The sequence below is a fragment of the Choloepus didactylus genome, chromosome 2 (genome assembly GCF_015220235.1).
Source record: "Choloepus didactylus isolate mChoDid1 chromosome 2, mChoDid1.pri, whole genome shotgun sequence".
In the NCBI taxonomy this organism is placed as follows: Eukaryota; Metazoa; Chordata; class Mammalia; order Pilosa; family Megalonychidae; genus Choloepus; species Choloepus didactylus.
In genome coordinates, this window is record NC_051308.1 from 3,013,287 (window position 1) to 3,031,012 (window position 17,726).

General features: G+C 43.9%; 2 protein-coding genes across 5 annotated transcripts in view; both read left to right on the forward strand.

The window, feature by feature from the left end:
* The window catches only part of PLEKHG1 (pleckstrin homology and RhoGEF domain containing G1), a 229,535-nt gene extending 220,467 nt beyond the window's left edge, over positions 1-9,068 (forward strand). For both annotated transcript variants that reach the window (XM_037819416.1, XM_037819406.1), the window contains one exon: positions 5,499-9,068. In XM_037819416.1, the coding sequence (XP_037675344.1) occupies positions 5,499-6,556 (1,058 nt within the window). In that variant the 3' untranslated portion in view covers positions 6,557-9,068. The remainder of the gene's footprint in view (positions 1-5,498) is intronic.
* Positions 9,069-16,434: 7,366 nt separating this feature from the next.
* Positions 16,435-17,726, forward strand: part of MTHFD1L (methylenetetrahydrofolate dehydrogenase (NADP+ dependent) 1 like) — a 221,647-nt gene continuing 220,355 nt past the window's right edge. For 2 of the 3 annotated variants that reach the window (XR_005214335.1, XM_037819435.1), the window contains exon 1: positions 16,435-16,836. Coding sequence is in view for 2 of the 3 variants with exons in the window: in XM_037819435.1 (XP_037675363.1) it covers positions 16,631-16,836 (206 nt within the window). In the remaining variant the exon portion in view is untranslated. The remainder of the gene's footprint in view (positions 16,837-17,726) is intronic. The other variant, XM_037819428.1, reaches the window with a different exon arrangement.

The window sequence follows — 17,726 nt, forward strand, 5'->3', positions numbered from 1 at the left end:
TCCTAAACGTCCTTAAAGTGGATATGCTTGGGATAACATTGTCACGTCACAGTAAGACCACAAATCCATGATTGATCTTTTACCGTCTTGTCTCCACTGAATCGGATGAATTTGATTAATTTGGCCTGGGAGGGTTTTGGTCTGCTGCTAACACTGTCACTTCAGAATTGATGTTTAGGAAAAAGTTTTCTCTAAGGCAATCAAAAGTAGGAAGAATAGCAATCAGTTTTAACTCGTGATGTCAGTTCTTTTCCCTATGGACCAGTAATTGTTAGGATTTAGTAGCTTGTGTAAGGTCTTAAGGTGTGGGAGCAGATGGAACAGGATTGCTCTTTGCTCCAGATTCCCAACTTAAAAGCCTACTCTTACCAACGAAGACAAAATAATAATAATAATAACAACAACAACATCCTTTTTGCATTTTCCTTAGCTTTCCTGCACTATAACACAGTCATTTTCTCACATACTTCAATTACTACTTGATTTTTTTAAATAGCTGCTGCAGTGCATGCCATCTCATTGGGTATCCTTATTTATGTGAGGCAGAACTAAACCGGGATCTTCGGTATGATATTGATAAGATTAGGGCTAAAGGAATCAGATGTTCATGATTTGACTTTTTTTTCTCTGTTGTAAAGACGTGCATATCCCCTGGCTACATAAGAGAGGATGTGCAGGGCAAAACTGAACACTGATACCAGCAGAAGAGCATATGGGTGAATAAAGCACATTGAAAACCCCAAGGATGATGCTTCTCACTTGAGGAGCTTTTCACCACCCCCTAGCCCCACCCCTCCCAGGCCAGAGAGGTTTCTGGGGCAAGGCCTAGGAATCTGCATTTTAAAACACTGTGGCCTGGAAATGGTATTTTGAGAACCCCTGCCCTAGACTTTCTGACAAAGAACTAACTCGATATCAAATGAGAGGAATTAATCCTCCCCTTGAAAAAAATAAAAAAATAAAAAAAACAGAACAGAAGGCTGCACATCAGGACAAGCTCAGATAGAGTGACTTGATAATCACGGACAGGTTAGGCCAAGCCAATGCTGCTACTCTCCTCTCTTTGGGATTGACTCATTTATTTCCACGGAAACCAGAGAATTAGAAAGAAGTAGTCAAGTCCTAAATAAACTCACAGGTTACATGACAAGAATCTGTAGGTGTTTTTTCTTTGTTTGCGGAGTGCTTAAGAAATGTCTAAGGCCTTAATCTTTTCTAGAGCTAATCAGACAGTAAAATCTCTTAACAGATAGGGAAAGTAAGCCCTGGAGTTGATACCCAAAGGATTTTTCAGACTCTCTTTGAGTTCTTCTTCTTTTTAAAAAATAAGATAAACATTAACAGTGATTTTTCTATGAGTGTGAGGGGCTGGATCACATATATTTTTCTCCTTGCAGTAATCTTTTTAAAGTCATTCATGCCTATTTTCTAAAACTAGTGCTGCTAGACTGGTTTGTTGTTATCCTTAGAGAAAGTGACCAAGTTCCAGCTGCAGAAGGACTCTGTTTCTGTGTATAGATGGTAGTTGGAAATAGTTGTGTATTTGCAATGGCAACCACTGGCCAAATCTGGGTTGGGGCCTGAAATTTGTGGTGGCTCAATTTCTCAGAATAAGAGAAAATAGGAGACTAATGTTTCTGATGACAGTGGATATTCCCACAGAGTATCATTTAAAAAGTAGTAATCGCCTGTTTAGATTATGAACCATCCATGAAAATGCAAGAACTCTAGCCTTGACAAAGCACGTCCTTCGACTCTGAATTCTTAGGATGTAAATGGTCATCTTATGTACCCTCCTTTTCAGTATCAACCAATTCCAACTTGGGGTTTTCCTGTATTTCATTTTGGTTTTGGTTGGTTCTCTTTTGTTTTGCCTACTTGTGTCTTCTTGCGGTCCCATAGGATCTTTGCTCCACTTTGTGTCTGGGTCCGTTCTTGACATGGTGGGCTACTACCGACATTCTTCCCAACAAAGAGGAGAAGGTTTCTCCAAAGCCATCTTCTGAGACTAGTGTCTTCCCCTGTTGTCTGGCAGGAACACGTCCCTAGGGCCTGCCATCTCTTGGACCTGACGAATTATACCCACGCCTCTTCCATCTGGGTGGATCGAGACCACTTCCTGTGCCCACTAAGCTTTCAATCAGTTGACGTGATGACTCCTTTTCTCTCTCTTGTTTATCTGGGCACAGGACGTCGTCATCGAATGGACCGATTCTCCAGACTTCTTCGTATGGGCCTTGCCACTTTGCCAGGAGCTTGTTCTCGGTGTTGTACGGAAGGAGGAGCGCCCTATTCACCTGCTGAAACTCTCGAGCATCTTTATTGAACTCTCTAGCAGGGGTCTACAGGTCCCGGGCCAGATTTCCAGCTATAAACCATACAACCAGGTCTAGTCACCAACCCCACGTTTTAGAGCCTGTCTTAGCATGCTGGCCAACTTGTTCAGCCAACCCTCCCTCCTGATCATCTTTGAGAACAAGGATGCCTTTGGGTTCCTACCTTTTTGTGATCTTTCACCCGGGAGAAAACTCCAGACAGGTGTGAGGGTGATTCCTCCTTGTAAAAAATAGGGACGGCAAAATAACATTCTGTGCTTTTGTCTACATCTCAAGCATACCTCAGAAACATATTTCAATCCTCTTTCTTGGAAACAGTGTGTTTCACTCTTCCTTCAGCAAGGAGCACTTCACACTGTTATCTGGGATCATAAGCACTCTACCTTTTAAACGAGCAAAAAGGGAAATAAACCAGAGAGAGCCCAGGGGTTGTCACTTAATGATAATGTACATGTTCTACAAAGACTGTCCATACCTGAACTGAGGAGAAGGGGAACTTTGACCCAGCCGATTAATGTTAAGCTTTGTGGGCTCCTCTCTGGCCAGCTGTTTCCTATGTGTCTGGGGATTCTATGTAATGACAGCTAGTGCTCTGGATGCTTTACTTTCTTTCACATTGGCATCAGGCAAGTTATAAACACTCTCATAAGGTCAAGTTGAGAAAAAAAAATTTTAAATAGGCACAGTGTGTTGTCTACTTGGTGAGATATCTTTTTACTCAAAAATTGAGAAATGGTCAATTCTTTGTTATCCAAAGATAAACTGTATCCATTCTGAGTTATCTATAGGAGGCACTTTAATCAAAGGCTGGCTTCCTGCTTCCCTTTTTCCTTCTATGCCTCTATTTCCAGGGTGGAAATTATTCCCTTGGTGGTATGGGATCAGGGAAAGCACATCCATTTTTAACACTATGTTCAAAATAAAAGGAGGTAGTCAAAAAAATTAACTGAATAATGAGGTAGTCAGTGAGACCGACTTCTGTCTGGAATAGGTAGGTGCTCAGTGGGGATTTGAGCAAAATGGATCACATTGTTCTCCAAGATCGAAAGATCACAGACTAGCTGGAATAACCAACAAGCCCACATCAAACAAGTAGATTGTGTGTGTGTGTGTGTGTGTGTGTGTGCGCGCGTGCGTGCGCACACACAAGCTCTAGCTAAGTACCAGGGCATATGCTAAGTATATAAGACTTAAGAGAAGAGGAATCAGTTAGAAAAGGTTCCATGGAAGGGGGGTGGGGGGGGGTAATGGAAGGTCCGGAGAGATGGGTAGGATTTGATTAAGCAAAGGAAAAGGAGAATGTGACAAGGAAGGCAAAAACATGAGAAATACTCATACATGGTTTCAGATTATGTGGGCCACCATGTTCTAAATTCAAAAGCCAACCGTTTTTACAAGACTTCATGGTTAAATTTTAGTACTGGAATAGTTCAATCAACTTTGCTAATTAGCTCTTACTGCTTGCACCCAAACCATGAAGGCCCAGAGCCTTCATGACTGAGTGTGGGATCGGGCTAAGGGCCATCGGGGATGTGAAAATGGCTTTTGCAGAACCACCTGACTTTCAGGTTGGACTTCTGACCAACAATGACGTGGAAAGGTCCAGCTGCCTTTGGTTGGGTTTCACAGTTACTGAGACCTTATAAATATCAGGATGGCTAAGATGGGGCCATTGCCATCCATGTGGTCTTTCAGTCGCATCAGATTTTGCTAAATCTTAAGAGTCTTTACTATGCCCCAGTGTAAGGAGTAAGATCTCAAGTTTTGGTTACTGGAAATCTTTAACTAGTAATCTCTGTCCTTCCAAGGGATTTGGATTTGGAAAGCTGGAGGATCTGAATATAGGAGCTATAATGATAAGCTAAACAGGTTATTCACCCTGATTGCAGAGGTCAAAGGGATGAGGGAATTGAAGGGGTTGGAATTAGAGGGCACAGGAGATAACAGGTTGTTTTCAGTTCTCATAGAAGATAGACTCAAAAGAAGTGGGAGAAACCCAACCAAATGAATATGTGAGTTTAAATTAAAAGAATAATATACAAACAAATAGCTAAGAAATTTAAGAAAAATAGCTTATTGAGGAAGAAAACAAGATTGTCATCTGCTGATCATTGTATATGGGACTTCTTCTCTAGAGATTGTGTAGTTGTGGTCTGAGTGGTTTCGAGGACACATGGAATTCTTTGATTCTAGGGTCCCTGGATGGTGGAGGAACAGGGCGGAACAGCTCTTAAAATTGACTTGTCTGAGCTCCTTCTCTTTAATCACTGCTGGCCCAAGAGAATGCTCCATCCATAACACGGTTCAGTTAATGTCTTTAGAAATGTTCTTATTCGGAAGTGGGGCAAAGGGGAGAATGACCTTGTGGCTTGATTTTAAGTAGCAAAGGCTTTGGGGGCAGTAACTGTCAAGTCCTCATCTACAACCAGTATTAGAGAGCATCAGATTATTGGCTGTAGGCACCGATGTTTCATTCTTAGTGCATTTAGAAGCCTTTAGGGGCCAGCTCCTTGGGGCTGGGAAAGGAGATTTGGGTTAGTCGATACACGTGGTTTTGAAGTACTGGAAAAGAAGACGTCCCCGAGACATTGGTTCCCCAGACAGTGGCTGTGGGAGGCTGCCTGGAAACAAGAAGTATGGAAAGAGCCGCCATGAGCAGATTCTGCTAGGACAAATTGTCTGAGAGCAATCAAGAGTGGTGCAAAGCCAGGGGTAGCCATTGCACTGTGTATTGTGGCCATGCTCTTTTAATGACTACTTGGGTTATTTTTTTTTGATCAGGGCTTAAATGCTGTCTTTCCTGTTACCGATAGTGTCTGTTTTCAGCATTGACACTATTCATGCTTCTAAAGAACACTAGAAATTTTCATTACATATACTGGACACTTACAGACCTGTTGGAATAAAATAATCCAGGGTTAGATCAATTGAAAGAAAGCTTTAGGTGACATTTGTTTGTTTTTTAAACTATGGATTATTTCATTAGTTTGCATTGCTTATTATTCAACTATTACTTGTCCTCAGACTTGACTTAAAAGTCTGGCCTACTGTTTAATTCTTTTTTTTTTAATGTGTTGGTTAAAATGCTATATTCCTATTTTTAGTCTTTGCGTAGAGAAATAATCATATGAGTATTTAGACGTTTCAATATTTGCCTTCCAGGTGCCAGGATTGCTGAGTATTCCCAACTGTACGACCAGATTGTATTCCGAGAGACTCCCCTTAAAACTCAGAAGGATGACTGGGCCAGCCCTCGAGAGCCTTCCATCTCCAGCCCCCCATCACCTTCCCAGTCCCAGCATGGTAGCAAAGACTGGCTTTTGCATTCAACCTATAGCAATGGAGAACTAGCAGATTTCTGTCCCCAGCCAGAGCAAGACTTGAAGTTGAAATATCCCACTTTAGAGATCAATGCAAGAAGTACCCCCAGACAGTTGTCCCCGGCTTGCTCTGTGCCTTCTCTTCAGACCTGTGACCCTTTACCAGGCCCCTTGCAGAGACACAGTGTGGTGGTAAATCAGCCCAACAAAGAGAACTCATGTCATAGCCATCTCTACAACTCCCTAGGTTGGAAAGGAATCAGCCCTAAATCTCAGCCTTATGGCAGGTCCCAGTCATCTTCCTCAATCCTGATGAACAAATCAATGGACTCCATCAACTATCCCAGTGACGGCCTAAAGAAGCAGCCAGTGTCTTCACACGGAAGTCCCAGATGTGAGGGTCACCAAGGTCTACTGCCAGACTCATGTCAGCAGCGCCCTGGAAAACGCTCAGATCTCACACTCCAAGACTCCCAGAAAGTGCTGGTAGTGAATAGAAAATTGCCCTTAAGTGCCCAAATAGCTACACAGAACTATTTCTCCAATTTCAAAGAGACTGAAGGCGATGAAGATGACTATGTGGAAATAAAGTCAGAAGAAGATGAGTCAGAGTTAGAGCTATCTCATAATGGTAGGAGGAAATCTGACCCAAAGATCATGGATGCTGATTTTTCCCAAAAAGTCTGCGGCAACAATATATCTCAAGCTTTGAGCAAAAGCCCTTGCATTCCAAAAAGGCCAGTAAACAGCAAACTTGGTCTTTCACCATACCTGGCATCATACAACGATCCTGACAAACTGGATGACTATCTTTGGAGAGGGCCGTCTCCCAATCAGCAAAATATTGTTCAGTCTCTAAGGGACAAATTTCAGTGTCTTAGTTCAAGCAGCTTTGCCTAATGTTCTCAGGAGTAGCTGCCTGAATTGACTTATTAGGCTCATAAATTACAGATGCTGGTGAAGTGTTTTATATCTACCAGATTAAAGTGGTTTTGTAATAACTGGAGGTGTACAATGTACTTTCTATTTCAGCACAACTTTCTGAAGCGGCTGACAAAGTGGCCCAGATTGTACTGTAGCAGACATCAGCACCAGTTAACAGAATGTTTGCTGATGCTGATTGTCTTGTTTCATGTAAGTCAATCTTACTTGAAAATTTTTAGACATTTTGTTGTTGTTGTTTTGGTTTTATTTAACACGACAGCCATGATATACATTTCTTTTCCATATCCTGACAATAATGCCCAGACTCTAAGAAAGTATTATCTAGAAGCCACGAGTAGTTTTTCCCTAGAACTCACAGACAACAAGGAAGTCTTTTCATGTGTTTTAAAAGGAAAGCAAACTTCGGCTTTTTAAAGGACTGTGCTTATATCTGGCATAAGCCAGAGATGTCTAAATTAGAGTGCCATCTGGGGTCCATTTTAGGGTTTGTATGCTGATATTCCTAATCAGTTCTTTGTGAAGCAAAAATTGTGTGGCTGTTGAAAATTAGAATATAGTAGGATCAATTTGGTATAAGCAAAACTCCTCACCTGTATTCCTGGACAAGGCCTGGATGATGTGCTGCTCATCATGCTTATTTTTTTATTTCTGGGGTGAAACGAAAGATTCTCTGAATGGCTTAAAGAAAACCAAGGTCGATAAAATGCAAATTGACTAACCATTATTATTAAAAAACATGGGATAACATCTGGGACCAACTTGATTATCTCCTGGTTTTAGAGTCGAACAAGAACAAAACAAAACCAAACCAGTCAAAAAACTTTCCACACCATTGTACATGCTCATCTTTAATCAACCAAAAGTAAACCATAGCTAAAATAGGACACAGCACTTTAAAATTACCCCCTCCAGGGCAGTTTTTTACGTGTACTTTCGTGAGTTTTGGATGCGGCCAGGGGACCTTCTCCCAGCTCTAAGTAGTTTATTTTCTGTACCAGACATAACCTGGGGAGAGAACAGTATCTTTGGCTACTAAGTTTTAACTAAAGCATCTTCCTTTTATATTGTAATTATGATCTTTAAATAGCAGTTCATTGTGATATCAATGTACCTATACTTTGGGAAGGGAACAGAAAAACAAAAGCAAGACCCTGTGAGTCAAAAAACAAAATCAAAGAACCTAAAAAAAAAAGGCAGATGGATTGCTGCTTTACAAAAAGATTCCATTTTATTGAAGATGCCAGTTACTGTAACAAGAATGTTTACTCAAACAGTGGCATTTGTATTCTCATTTTAAGCAGTTTTACATTCTGTGAACCCTCCCCCACACACACTCTCAAGTTTCCTTTCTGAAAGATGACAGTATGTGTCATAACAAGGGATACAAGCTTTTCATTTAAAGGTAAGCAATAATATTCAACCAGTGACATCTTATAATTCTTTTCCTCTTTGTAAATCCTATGCCTCTTTTTTTTAACTGTAAAACATAAAATGTGCCCATCCTTATTTTACTAATAGATGCTATTAGTAAATAACAAAAATATATTCAACCCAAGTCTCTTGCTTCTCCGAACTACTATTTCTTCTTGTAGCTTAAAAAACAGTCAGTATTGAATAGCAGGGTTCTGGAAACATTCCTTCTTCCATTGCCTTTATTTAAACATCATATGAGTTTTCAGGATTATGTCACATCAGAAAAGATAAGCACTGTAAGAAAGTATGTTCTTAGACTTGCTGGAATATTTGTTACCCTGAATCATCTTGTCTGAGGAATTCAGTTTCCCATTTTTGCATTTTAGTTTATATGACCCATCTTCTATATTATCCATATTATCACTGTGTCTTCATCCCAGAAATTATGAATTCTTCACACCAGTGTCTTTTCTTGTTGCATGGCTTTGACGTCAACTCTAAGAATAGACCACCACCAGCCCCTTTCCCCGCCAACCACGGATGTCTTACTATATCAAAGGTCCATGTGGTTGTCTTTAGGTTTTAGGACAAATCTGTAGCTTTATATGTCACCAGTGACTTCTATGGGCCAGGACACAGATTCTGAGAGTTGTGTATGTATACATAAGCATGATGTTTATATTTTTCCTCAAAGTCATCTATTAAATGCTTTTGTTTAGTTTCTTTTGGAGGTGGGGTGGGGGTGTATATAACTGGGGGTAAAAAGTTATATGTACTTAAAAGTATGTCATGTTCTTATTCAGTCCCTGTACTGAAGGATCAATTTCTTTTTTTATGAGGTCACTTTTCAGCTACTCTGTTCTTTGTGGGGGGGGGGAAATGCATCTAGGAAAACATAGTTTAAATACTGTATATAAGATAATAAAAATTAGTAATGCCCATTATTTAATAAACTTTGTAAAGTACAAAGTAAATTACAGTGTGAATCAATGTGTTTACTCTAGCAAGGTCAAGAATTTCCCAAGCTGCATTTAGCTACAGTACTCGGTGAGCAGGGCAGAAAGTGGCTGAGGGTAGTGGTATATACCCTGTTGCAGTGGCCCGTGACCATTTTCTACATCTTAAGATTACTTTTGAGATACTGATTTAGTATCTGGGATGGTTTCTGTTTTCTTGATAGCAGCTATATTAGATTAATCATTAGATGATCTTGTAGTGTGTGTGTGTGTGTGTGTGTGTGTGTGTGTGTGTGTGTATGTGTGTGTCTGTCTGTATGTGAGTCAAATAAACAAATCCAGACTTGATAAGGAAAGGCTTCATTGCAAAGGATTTTTGCAGGTGGGGAAAGGGACTGTTGCAATAAAGGGAGGGGATTATTGCAATATGAAGAAGGTTCTGACCATAAGGTCTGCAAGCGTCTCAAGGGTTAGGCAAAAAGGATTTCTTCTCTTTTACACGGAACCATAAACAAGGCTAGAAAGAACTGGGTGTAAGGAAATGAAGAAATAGGATGAAAAGGGATCAGAGTAGATAAAGGAAGGTTTTTGCTAAGGCTGGCCTAGTCTCAGGAGGGGCCCCGAGAAGGGGCTGAGTGCCTCAAATCAAAAAAGTCCAGATGTAGGCACTATATCCTTATTTTCTCTCAGTTCTTGCCTGTTTTATGAACCTGACGCTCTGGAATTCCCATCAATTCTGCAAGTTAATAGATATCTTTCTAATAATTTCCTTTAATGCTTAGTTTGCTAAGGTCAGTGAACCAAAATCAAAAGAACTGCAAGGAGAAATAGACAAATCCACAATTACAGTTGGAGACCAATTACAACAGAGACTTTAATCTACAGAACTAGTAGACAGAAAACCAGTAAGGATATAGAATTCCTAAACAATATTATCCACCAATTTGACCTAACTGACATTTAGAGGTCACTGAACCCCCACAGCAAAATACAGGTTGTTTTCAAGTGCTTGTGGAACATTCACCAAGACTGATTATATTCTGGGTCATACAACAGACCTCAACAAATTTCAAAGAATTTAACTCTTACAAAGTACATTCTCTGACAAACCAGAATTAAACTGGAAATCACATTTTGAAAATTCCCAAATATTTGGAAATTAAATAACACACTTCTAAAGAACTCATGGCTCAAAAAGGAAATCTCAAGGGAAATTAAAAAGTATATAATCAAAATGAAAACACAACATAGCAAAATGGCATAAGAAGTACCCAAAGGGAAAACTGTTGGGGATTGAATCATGTCCCCCACAAAAGGCGTGTTCAAGTCTGCGTTCCTGTGGGTGTGAATCCATCTGTAAATATGGCCTCTGAAGATGTTATTTTTAATTCAGGTGAGCCCAAACTGAATGGGGGGGGGGGGGTGCTTGATCCAACATGGCTGAAGTCCTTATGAGCTAAGGAAATTGGACCTGGAAGTAAAAAGCAGAAGGCAGCAGAAATCAGGGAAGCAGACACAAGGAGAGAAAGATTGCCATGTGGACAGAAGACTGCCAAAACGCCACAGATGCCAGGAGAAGCCATGGCCTGTCACAACCTTGATTTTGGGCTTCTACAATAGTTACTGACTATGAGACAATAAATTCCTGTGGTTTAAGCCAGCCAGTTTTGTGGCTGCCCTAGAAAACTAGGAGACATTTATGGCATGAAATGCTTATATTTAGAAAAGGAGAAGAGTCTCGGATGGATAATCTAAGTTGGCTAATGTCAGTTTCTATTGTTTGCAACAAAGAATTTTGTTTGGTACCGTAGCTAAAGTGAATGGAGGCAAAGGTCACTGGCAATGAGAAAATCAAGACTAGAGAGGCCCGGATGTTGAGAAGGTCATCCCCCAAAATGAGGGTGCTCAGAATAGAGGAAGGACATGGGACTATAAGCCACGTGCCAAAGCCTACACTGAATGAGGGGGATCAGCAAGGTCAGTGGGTGATGCCAGATAGATAGCACAAGAGAGTTGCATTCCACATGGCACACGCCTCCTAGCAGCAAAAGTTCATTCACAAGGGCAGGAAGGAATGGTCTCCAGCCATCAGTATAGACCCAGGAAGATGCTGGCTTCCCTCGTGAATTTGAGGTATTGGATTGCAGGAGAATGAATCACCTTCCCTTAAGAGGGCCACAGGAAAAAGAGTATCTTCATGGGAGATCCACGTTTTAGTTAAAAAAAAAAAAAAAAAAAGAAAAAGAAAAAGAAATGTATTAAAAGGACTGTTACATTACAAGGATGAGGATGTAGAGGAATTTACGCAATTTAAGATCATCCAGAACACTGAAAGGAAAGACGTGGGAATTACAGCAGCAGTGGTGCCGGAGAGAGGAAGCACGACAGGGAAACAAACAAGGATAGACGATCAGAGGGACATACATATCAGGAGGTGACCCAGGACTACAGGGATGTAAAGCCTGATGCTTTAAGTGGCCCAGAGGTTACCAAGGAAGCAGACTTAGCAAATATCAGAAGGTTAAATTTAGGATTAACAAGTGATCCAGGAATTATACTTCTATATATATACTCAAAATAATTGAAAACAGGGACTTGAACAGATATTTGCACACTGATGTTCATAGCAGCATTATTTACAACAGCCAAAAGGTGGGAACAGCCCAAGTGTCCATCAACCAATGAATGTATAAACAAAATGTGATATATACACACTGGAATATTATTCAGTCATTAAAAGTGATGAAGTTCTGATACATGCTACAACATGGATGAACTTTGAAGACCTCAGGTTGAGCGAAATAAGCCAGACACAAAAGGACAAATACTGTATGATTTCACTTACATGAAACTCCTACAATAAGCAAATTCAAAGAGACAGAAAATAGATTACAGATTATTACCGGGGAGTGGGGGTGGCGTAGGGCAGGAGGATGGGGAGTTATGCCTAATGGGCACAGTGTCTGCTTGGGGTGATGAAAATGACTTGGTACTGGTGATGGCAGCACAACATTGTGAATGAACTCAATACCCCTAAATTGTACACCTGAAAGTGGTTAAAATGAGAAATTGTATAGCCAATACATGTTACCACAACAAAAATTTAGAAAGAAAACATACTATCACTACAACAAAAAACAATCATGGCCTCTAGGTGAGGAAAATTTTTATACTTTAGCATATCATCTAGTTTAAAGATGCAGAGTATTACTTTAAAGGAGTTGATGGTTGTGAACTTTTGGTGATGACTGTGAAACAGCCTCCAAAGTGCCTTTTCTAAAATGGCTTTGCAGCACACATATATATATATATCCTGAATCATTTCTGTATTAGGGAATTTCAGTAACAAGTTAGTATTTGTGACTGAGGTCCCAGTTGGTCTGGCTCAGGTTTGCAGTTTTTAACATGACAACCTTTTCTATTCAAGTCTTTCATTCATACAGAGTATCTCATGAATCGTTGGGAAATCCTCTTTGGTACCTGCTGGGCCACGATGGGCCATAGAATTCACAAGAACACCATACTTTTCCATGCAATTTCATATGATCAGGAGGGTTGCTTCTTTTTTATATGAAGATGTTGAGATGCTCTTGGTCCTCCACCTCTTCGTACTATTTCTTCTCTAGTAACATTTTGATTATTATGAGTTTTCTGAGACCTGCTCCCACAAAGAGTGACTGACATTACCAGCACTGGTGTGAATCTTGAGTGACCTTCTTCCCATCTGTGGTGGAGTGGACCTGTGTGTACCCTGGAAAATCATGTTCTTGAAGCTAATCCGTTCCTGTGTGTGAACCCATTGCAAGCAGGACTTTTTGAGGAGACTACTTCAGTTATGATTTGACCCACCTTGTTCAGGACAGGTCTTAATCTTCTTACTGGAGTCCTTTATAAGAATAAAATTCAGACAAAGAGAAAGCTATGGAAGCAAGCGGCTGAAAGCAAATGAAACCCAGAAGAGAAGGGGGGGACCAGCAGATGCCACCATGTGCCAGTCTCTGGAAAGAAAGCATCACCTTGATGATGCCTTAATTCAGACATTTTCATGGCCTCAAAACTGTAAGTCTGTAAGCTAATAAATTCCCACTGTTTAAGCCAAAACCATTTCGTGGTGTCTGTTTTGGGCAGCCTAGGAAACTAAAACACCATCCCTTTCCCAACACACACATAGCTATTGAATAAGTGAATGAAAGGATGTTCAGAGAAGCTTTATTTCTCTTATGAAAATGCCATGCAACTCCGACTCTTCCCAGAGTTAGGCCAGAACCCACAGGTTCAGGGTCATTGTGCTGGTTTGAATGTATTATGTCCCCCAAAATGCCATTATCTTTGATGCAGTCTCGTGGGGGCAGGTGTGTTAGTGTTGATTAGATTGTAATTCTTTGAGTGTTTCCATGGAGAGGCAACCCACCCAACTGTAGGTGATAACTCTGATTAGATAATTTCCATGGAGGTGTGGCCCCACCCATTCAGCATGGGCCTTGATTAGTTTACTGGAGCACTATATAAGCTCAGACAGAAGGAGCCAGCTTGCTACAGCCAGGAGGGACACTCTGAAGAACGCCCAGGAGCTGAGAGAGGAGCTACAGATGAGACAGAGTTTGAAGATGGCTGTTGAAAGCAGACTCTTGCTCCGGAGAAGCTAAGAGAGGACAAATGCCCCAAGAGCAACTGAGAGTGACATTTTGAAGAGGAGCTGCAGCCTAGAGAGGAACGTCCTGGGAGAAAGCCATTTTGAAACCAGAACTCTGGAGCAGACACCAGCCACATGCCTTCCCAGCTAACAGAGGTTTTCTGGACACCATTGGCCATCCTCCAGTGAAGGTACTCGATGGCTGATGACTTACCTTGGACACTTTATGGCCTTAAGATTGTAAAGAAATAAACCCCCTTTATAAAAGCCAGTCCATTTTTGGTGTTTTGTATTCTGGCAGCATTAGCAAACTAGAACAGTCATCCTCTACAAGACTGTCCTTCAGGTACCAGTTGTAAGTTCCAGGCCATCTGCACTTCAGACCAACTGGCTCCAAATTTAGGGGTTTCTGCCACCCCATCAAGTTCAATGACTCGCTGGAATATCTCCCAGAACTAAAGAAAGCCCTACATTTATGATTATAGTTTTATTATAGCAAAAAAGAAGCCAAAAGAAGAAAGCCATAGGGTGAGATCTGGGTGGGGGGTGGGGGGGGGTGGTTTCATATGCAAAGTTTCCGTGTCCTCTCCCCATGGAGTCAGGGTGTGTCACCCTCCTAGGGCATCAATGTGTATTAACAACCAGGGAAGCTCACCTCAACTACACTGCCTGGAGTTTTTATGGGGTTTCCTTATGTTGGCATGATTGATGGAATCAATGCCCACAGGGTTGAACTCAATCTCCAGCCTCCCTGCTCTCCCAGGAAGTCAGGCTCAAAGCCCCAACTCCTGATCACATGGTTGGTGTTTCTAGTGAGACTACCAGTGTGGTTGGTACCACCTTGTGTCATCCAACTAGCATAAAGGCTGTTTCTCAGCTTGCTCAGCTCAAGCATCAGATCATCTGGTGAATTCTGATTCTTCTCCAGGAAAAAGTTAAGCCACTCCAAACCACCTGCACAACCCTCCCCTCACCACTCCCCTTTTTTTTTCAGTAACAATTTTGTTGAGATATAATTCACCTACTATGCTAGTTTGGGTATATTATGTCCCGCCAAAAGTCATATTCTTTGATGCAATCTTGTGGGGGCAGACTTATTAGTGTGGATTAGGTTAGAAACTATTGGTTCGGTGTCTCCATGGAGATGTGACCCATCCAACCATAGGTGATAGCTCTGATTAAATAATTTCCAAGGAGGTGTGGCCCCACCCATTCAGCATGGGCCTTGATTAGTTTACTAGAGCCTTATACAAGCTCAGACATAAGGAGCTCAATGCTGCAGCTGAGACAGACATTTTGAAGACGACTGTTGGAAGCTGAAGACATTCTGGAGAAGGCCATTTTGAAACGCAACCTGGGAGCAAGCAGAGGCCAGCCACGTGCCTTCCCAGCTAACAGAGGTTTTCCGGACACCATTGGCTGTCCTCCAGTGAAGGTACCTGATTGTTGATATGTTACCTTGGGACACTTTATAGCCTTAAGACTGTAACTGTGTAACCAAATAAACCCCCTTTTATAAAAGCCAATCCATTTCTGGTGTTCTGGCAGCATTAGCAAACTAGAACACCTGTACAATTAAAGTGTACAGTTCAATGGTTTTATTAATTTTCAAATATTTTAATCACCATCTCAAAAAACCCATACCCATTAGCAGTCACTCCCCATTCTCTCACCTTCCCACCCCACACCCACACCCAGCCATAAGCAACCAGTATCTACTTCCTGTCTCTATAAATTCACCTATTCTGGCCATTTCGTATAAATGGTACCATATCATATGTGGTATCCACAAGCCTTTTTGAACAAACTCTTGCAGCACTTGCCAGGCAGAGTACCAACTATTACTGCTAGGGAGGGAGTTAGTCCTGGGAAGTTCCTGCTGGTGTGAACTGGGTGATTCTCATCTTTGTGACCAGTGGTTGCTGTTCAGCAATTTCAAAGAATGTCTGTTAAGTGAATGGTTCCCACTTCAAGGGTGAAGCCTCCAAGAACTTAGGTGACTCGCCCCAGATCTTAATGGCAGCAGATGAATGAATGGTATAAGTCTTGTTTCTGAAACTTACTTGCTTGAATAAAGTATAATTTTTGTGCAGGTGCTTCCTTGTTTGTAATTGGTGGTAATACCCACCCACCCCCTAGGGCTGTGAAAATGTTCGCTATTCCTGCACCCTACCAATTCATTGCGATGACAGATGTGGCAGTCATCCTACAATGAAAGATTAAGATTAAGAACATGATCTTTGGTGTTAGGCAAACTCCTAGCTCTGCCAATAAACCGACCCACCTTAGACCCGTTTCCTAAGGTTCAAAATTCGGCAATAATACTCAACTCATAGATTTGAAGAATTAAACGAAGTATCTTCCAAGCACTTAGAACAGTGCTTAGCTGGTGGAAAACCTCTTATCCTGGACTAGCTTACTCCCACTTTACTCATTACGGTCAGACTACAAGGAAATAACCTTGACTTCTTGTTCCAGGTGGCAGCTAAATTCACCTAAAGCTAAATAACTTGCCTAAAGTGACAGACGCAGCACTTGAACTCCAAGGCTCATTCACTTTCTGCATAAACAGATCCTAGCCGAGTTGGATACTCAGTCGCCTGTCCTTTCAGGAAGCAAACTACCACTTGAGAAACCAGGATGCTATCAGCATCCCTGGCAGACAGGAAGGATGATACACCGCCTGGGGGCAAGATGGGTCCCAGTCCCAACCTGATGTGAACTGCATCACGTAACTAGATTTCCAGCAGTCGGTGACACTGTCAGAAACCCTGAGGTCAGAGAAACGCGCGAGAGCAGCCGGCGTCGCGCAGGCCCCCGCCCCCGGGACGTCACAGCCACTAGGTGCAGAGCCTCCCTGGGGCTCCCGCTGCGCCCGGGAGGAGGAGCAGGTCCTTTCTCGCCGCTGCCGAGTGACCGCCCGCTCCGGCCCTCGCCCGCCGCATCCAGGGGCCTCGCCGCGGCTCGGGACCCGGCAGTCGCATCTCCGTCTCCCCTTGTCTCCGCCGCCCGCCCGCCCGCGGCGCCATGAGCGCGCGGCTCTCGCTCTTCCTGGGCCCGCTGTGCCGCCCGTTGCAGCCCCTGGGCCGTCCCCCGGTGCCCTGTCGGGCCCGCAGCGGGGTCGGAGGCGCCGGGGAGGAATCTCTTGGGCGCCGGCGGCTGCAGGACGGCAAGGCCCAGGGCAGCTGCGGCCGGGGCAGCCAGGTGCCCCCGGCGCGGGACTCGGTGATCAGGTGAGCCTGGCGAGCGCGGCGGGGACAGCATGTCCGGGTCTCGGGGCCCCCCCTGGGGGCGTCCCACGGAGTCGGGGCAGAAAGGCGCTCTCGGATCTCGGGGGACCGTGGAGGGCTTGCGAGCCGCAGGGCCGCGGGTGCTTGGCGCCGACCGGTCCGAGGCGGCCGGCGGGAAGCGTGCGCGCCGGCGCGGGGGCTGGACCAACTGGGGCGGGAACCCAGACCCACGCGGCATCCCCCGCGGCAGCCAGGCGGGCGCGGGCCTCCACGTGCGCCGCGGGCTCTGATGCAGTCGCGCAGCGCGGGAACTGGGGAAGGAGGCGCCGGCAGGGGGTGGAGACCCGGCCCCAAGGCACGTCCGGGGGCGGGGAGAGGCGGGAGGAAGCGAGGACCGGAGGGGAAGGAGAGAGGGAGGGGCGCTCGCGCCTAGGCTCCGGGCCCGCCGCGCTCTCCGCTGGAGGCCCGGTTCGATCTGGGAGCCGCGATCAGGGTCCGGGCCCGAGTTGGGTCCGGGGCGAGGGCGGCGCGCGGGCTGGGGAGAGATGCACCGCGCCCCGCAGACGCAGCCCCCTTTTGGGAATCCGGCCCAGCGCCCCTGTCACCCCCGCGCCGGGGCCTCACGTCTGGGGCCTGACGAGCCGAGCAGCTGTCTCCTGGCACGCCGCCGCCTCGTGTGAATGGACTGTGTGTCTTCTGATTTACATAACCTTTTTCTGGAAAAGTTAAGATGGAGCGGGGTCCACAGAGATCATGCGCAGAAGGAGGCCCGAGAGCTCGGGATGCCGCCTTCGCAGCGTCGCTGCCGGGTTGGCAGGGAAGGCCTGGCGCGCTTTTATTTCCGAAACTCTCCCCCAACCCAGATGCCAACTTTGGGCGCCTGGGCCGGTCCC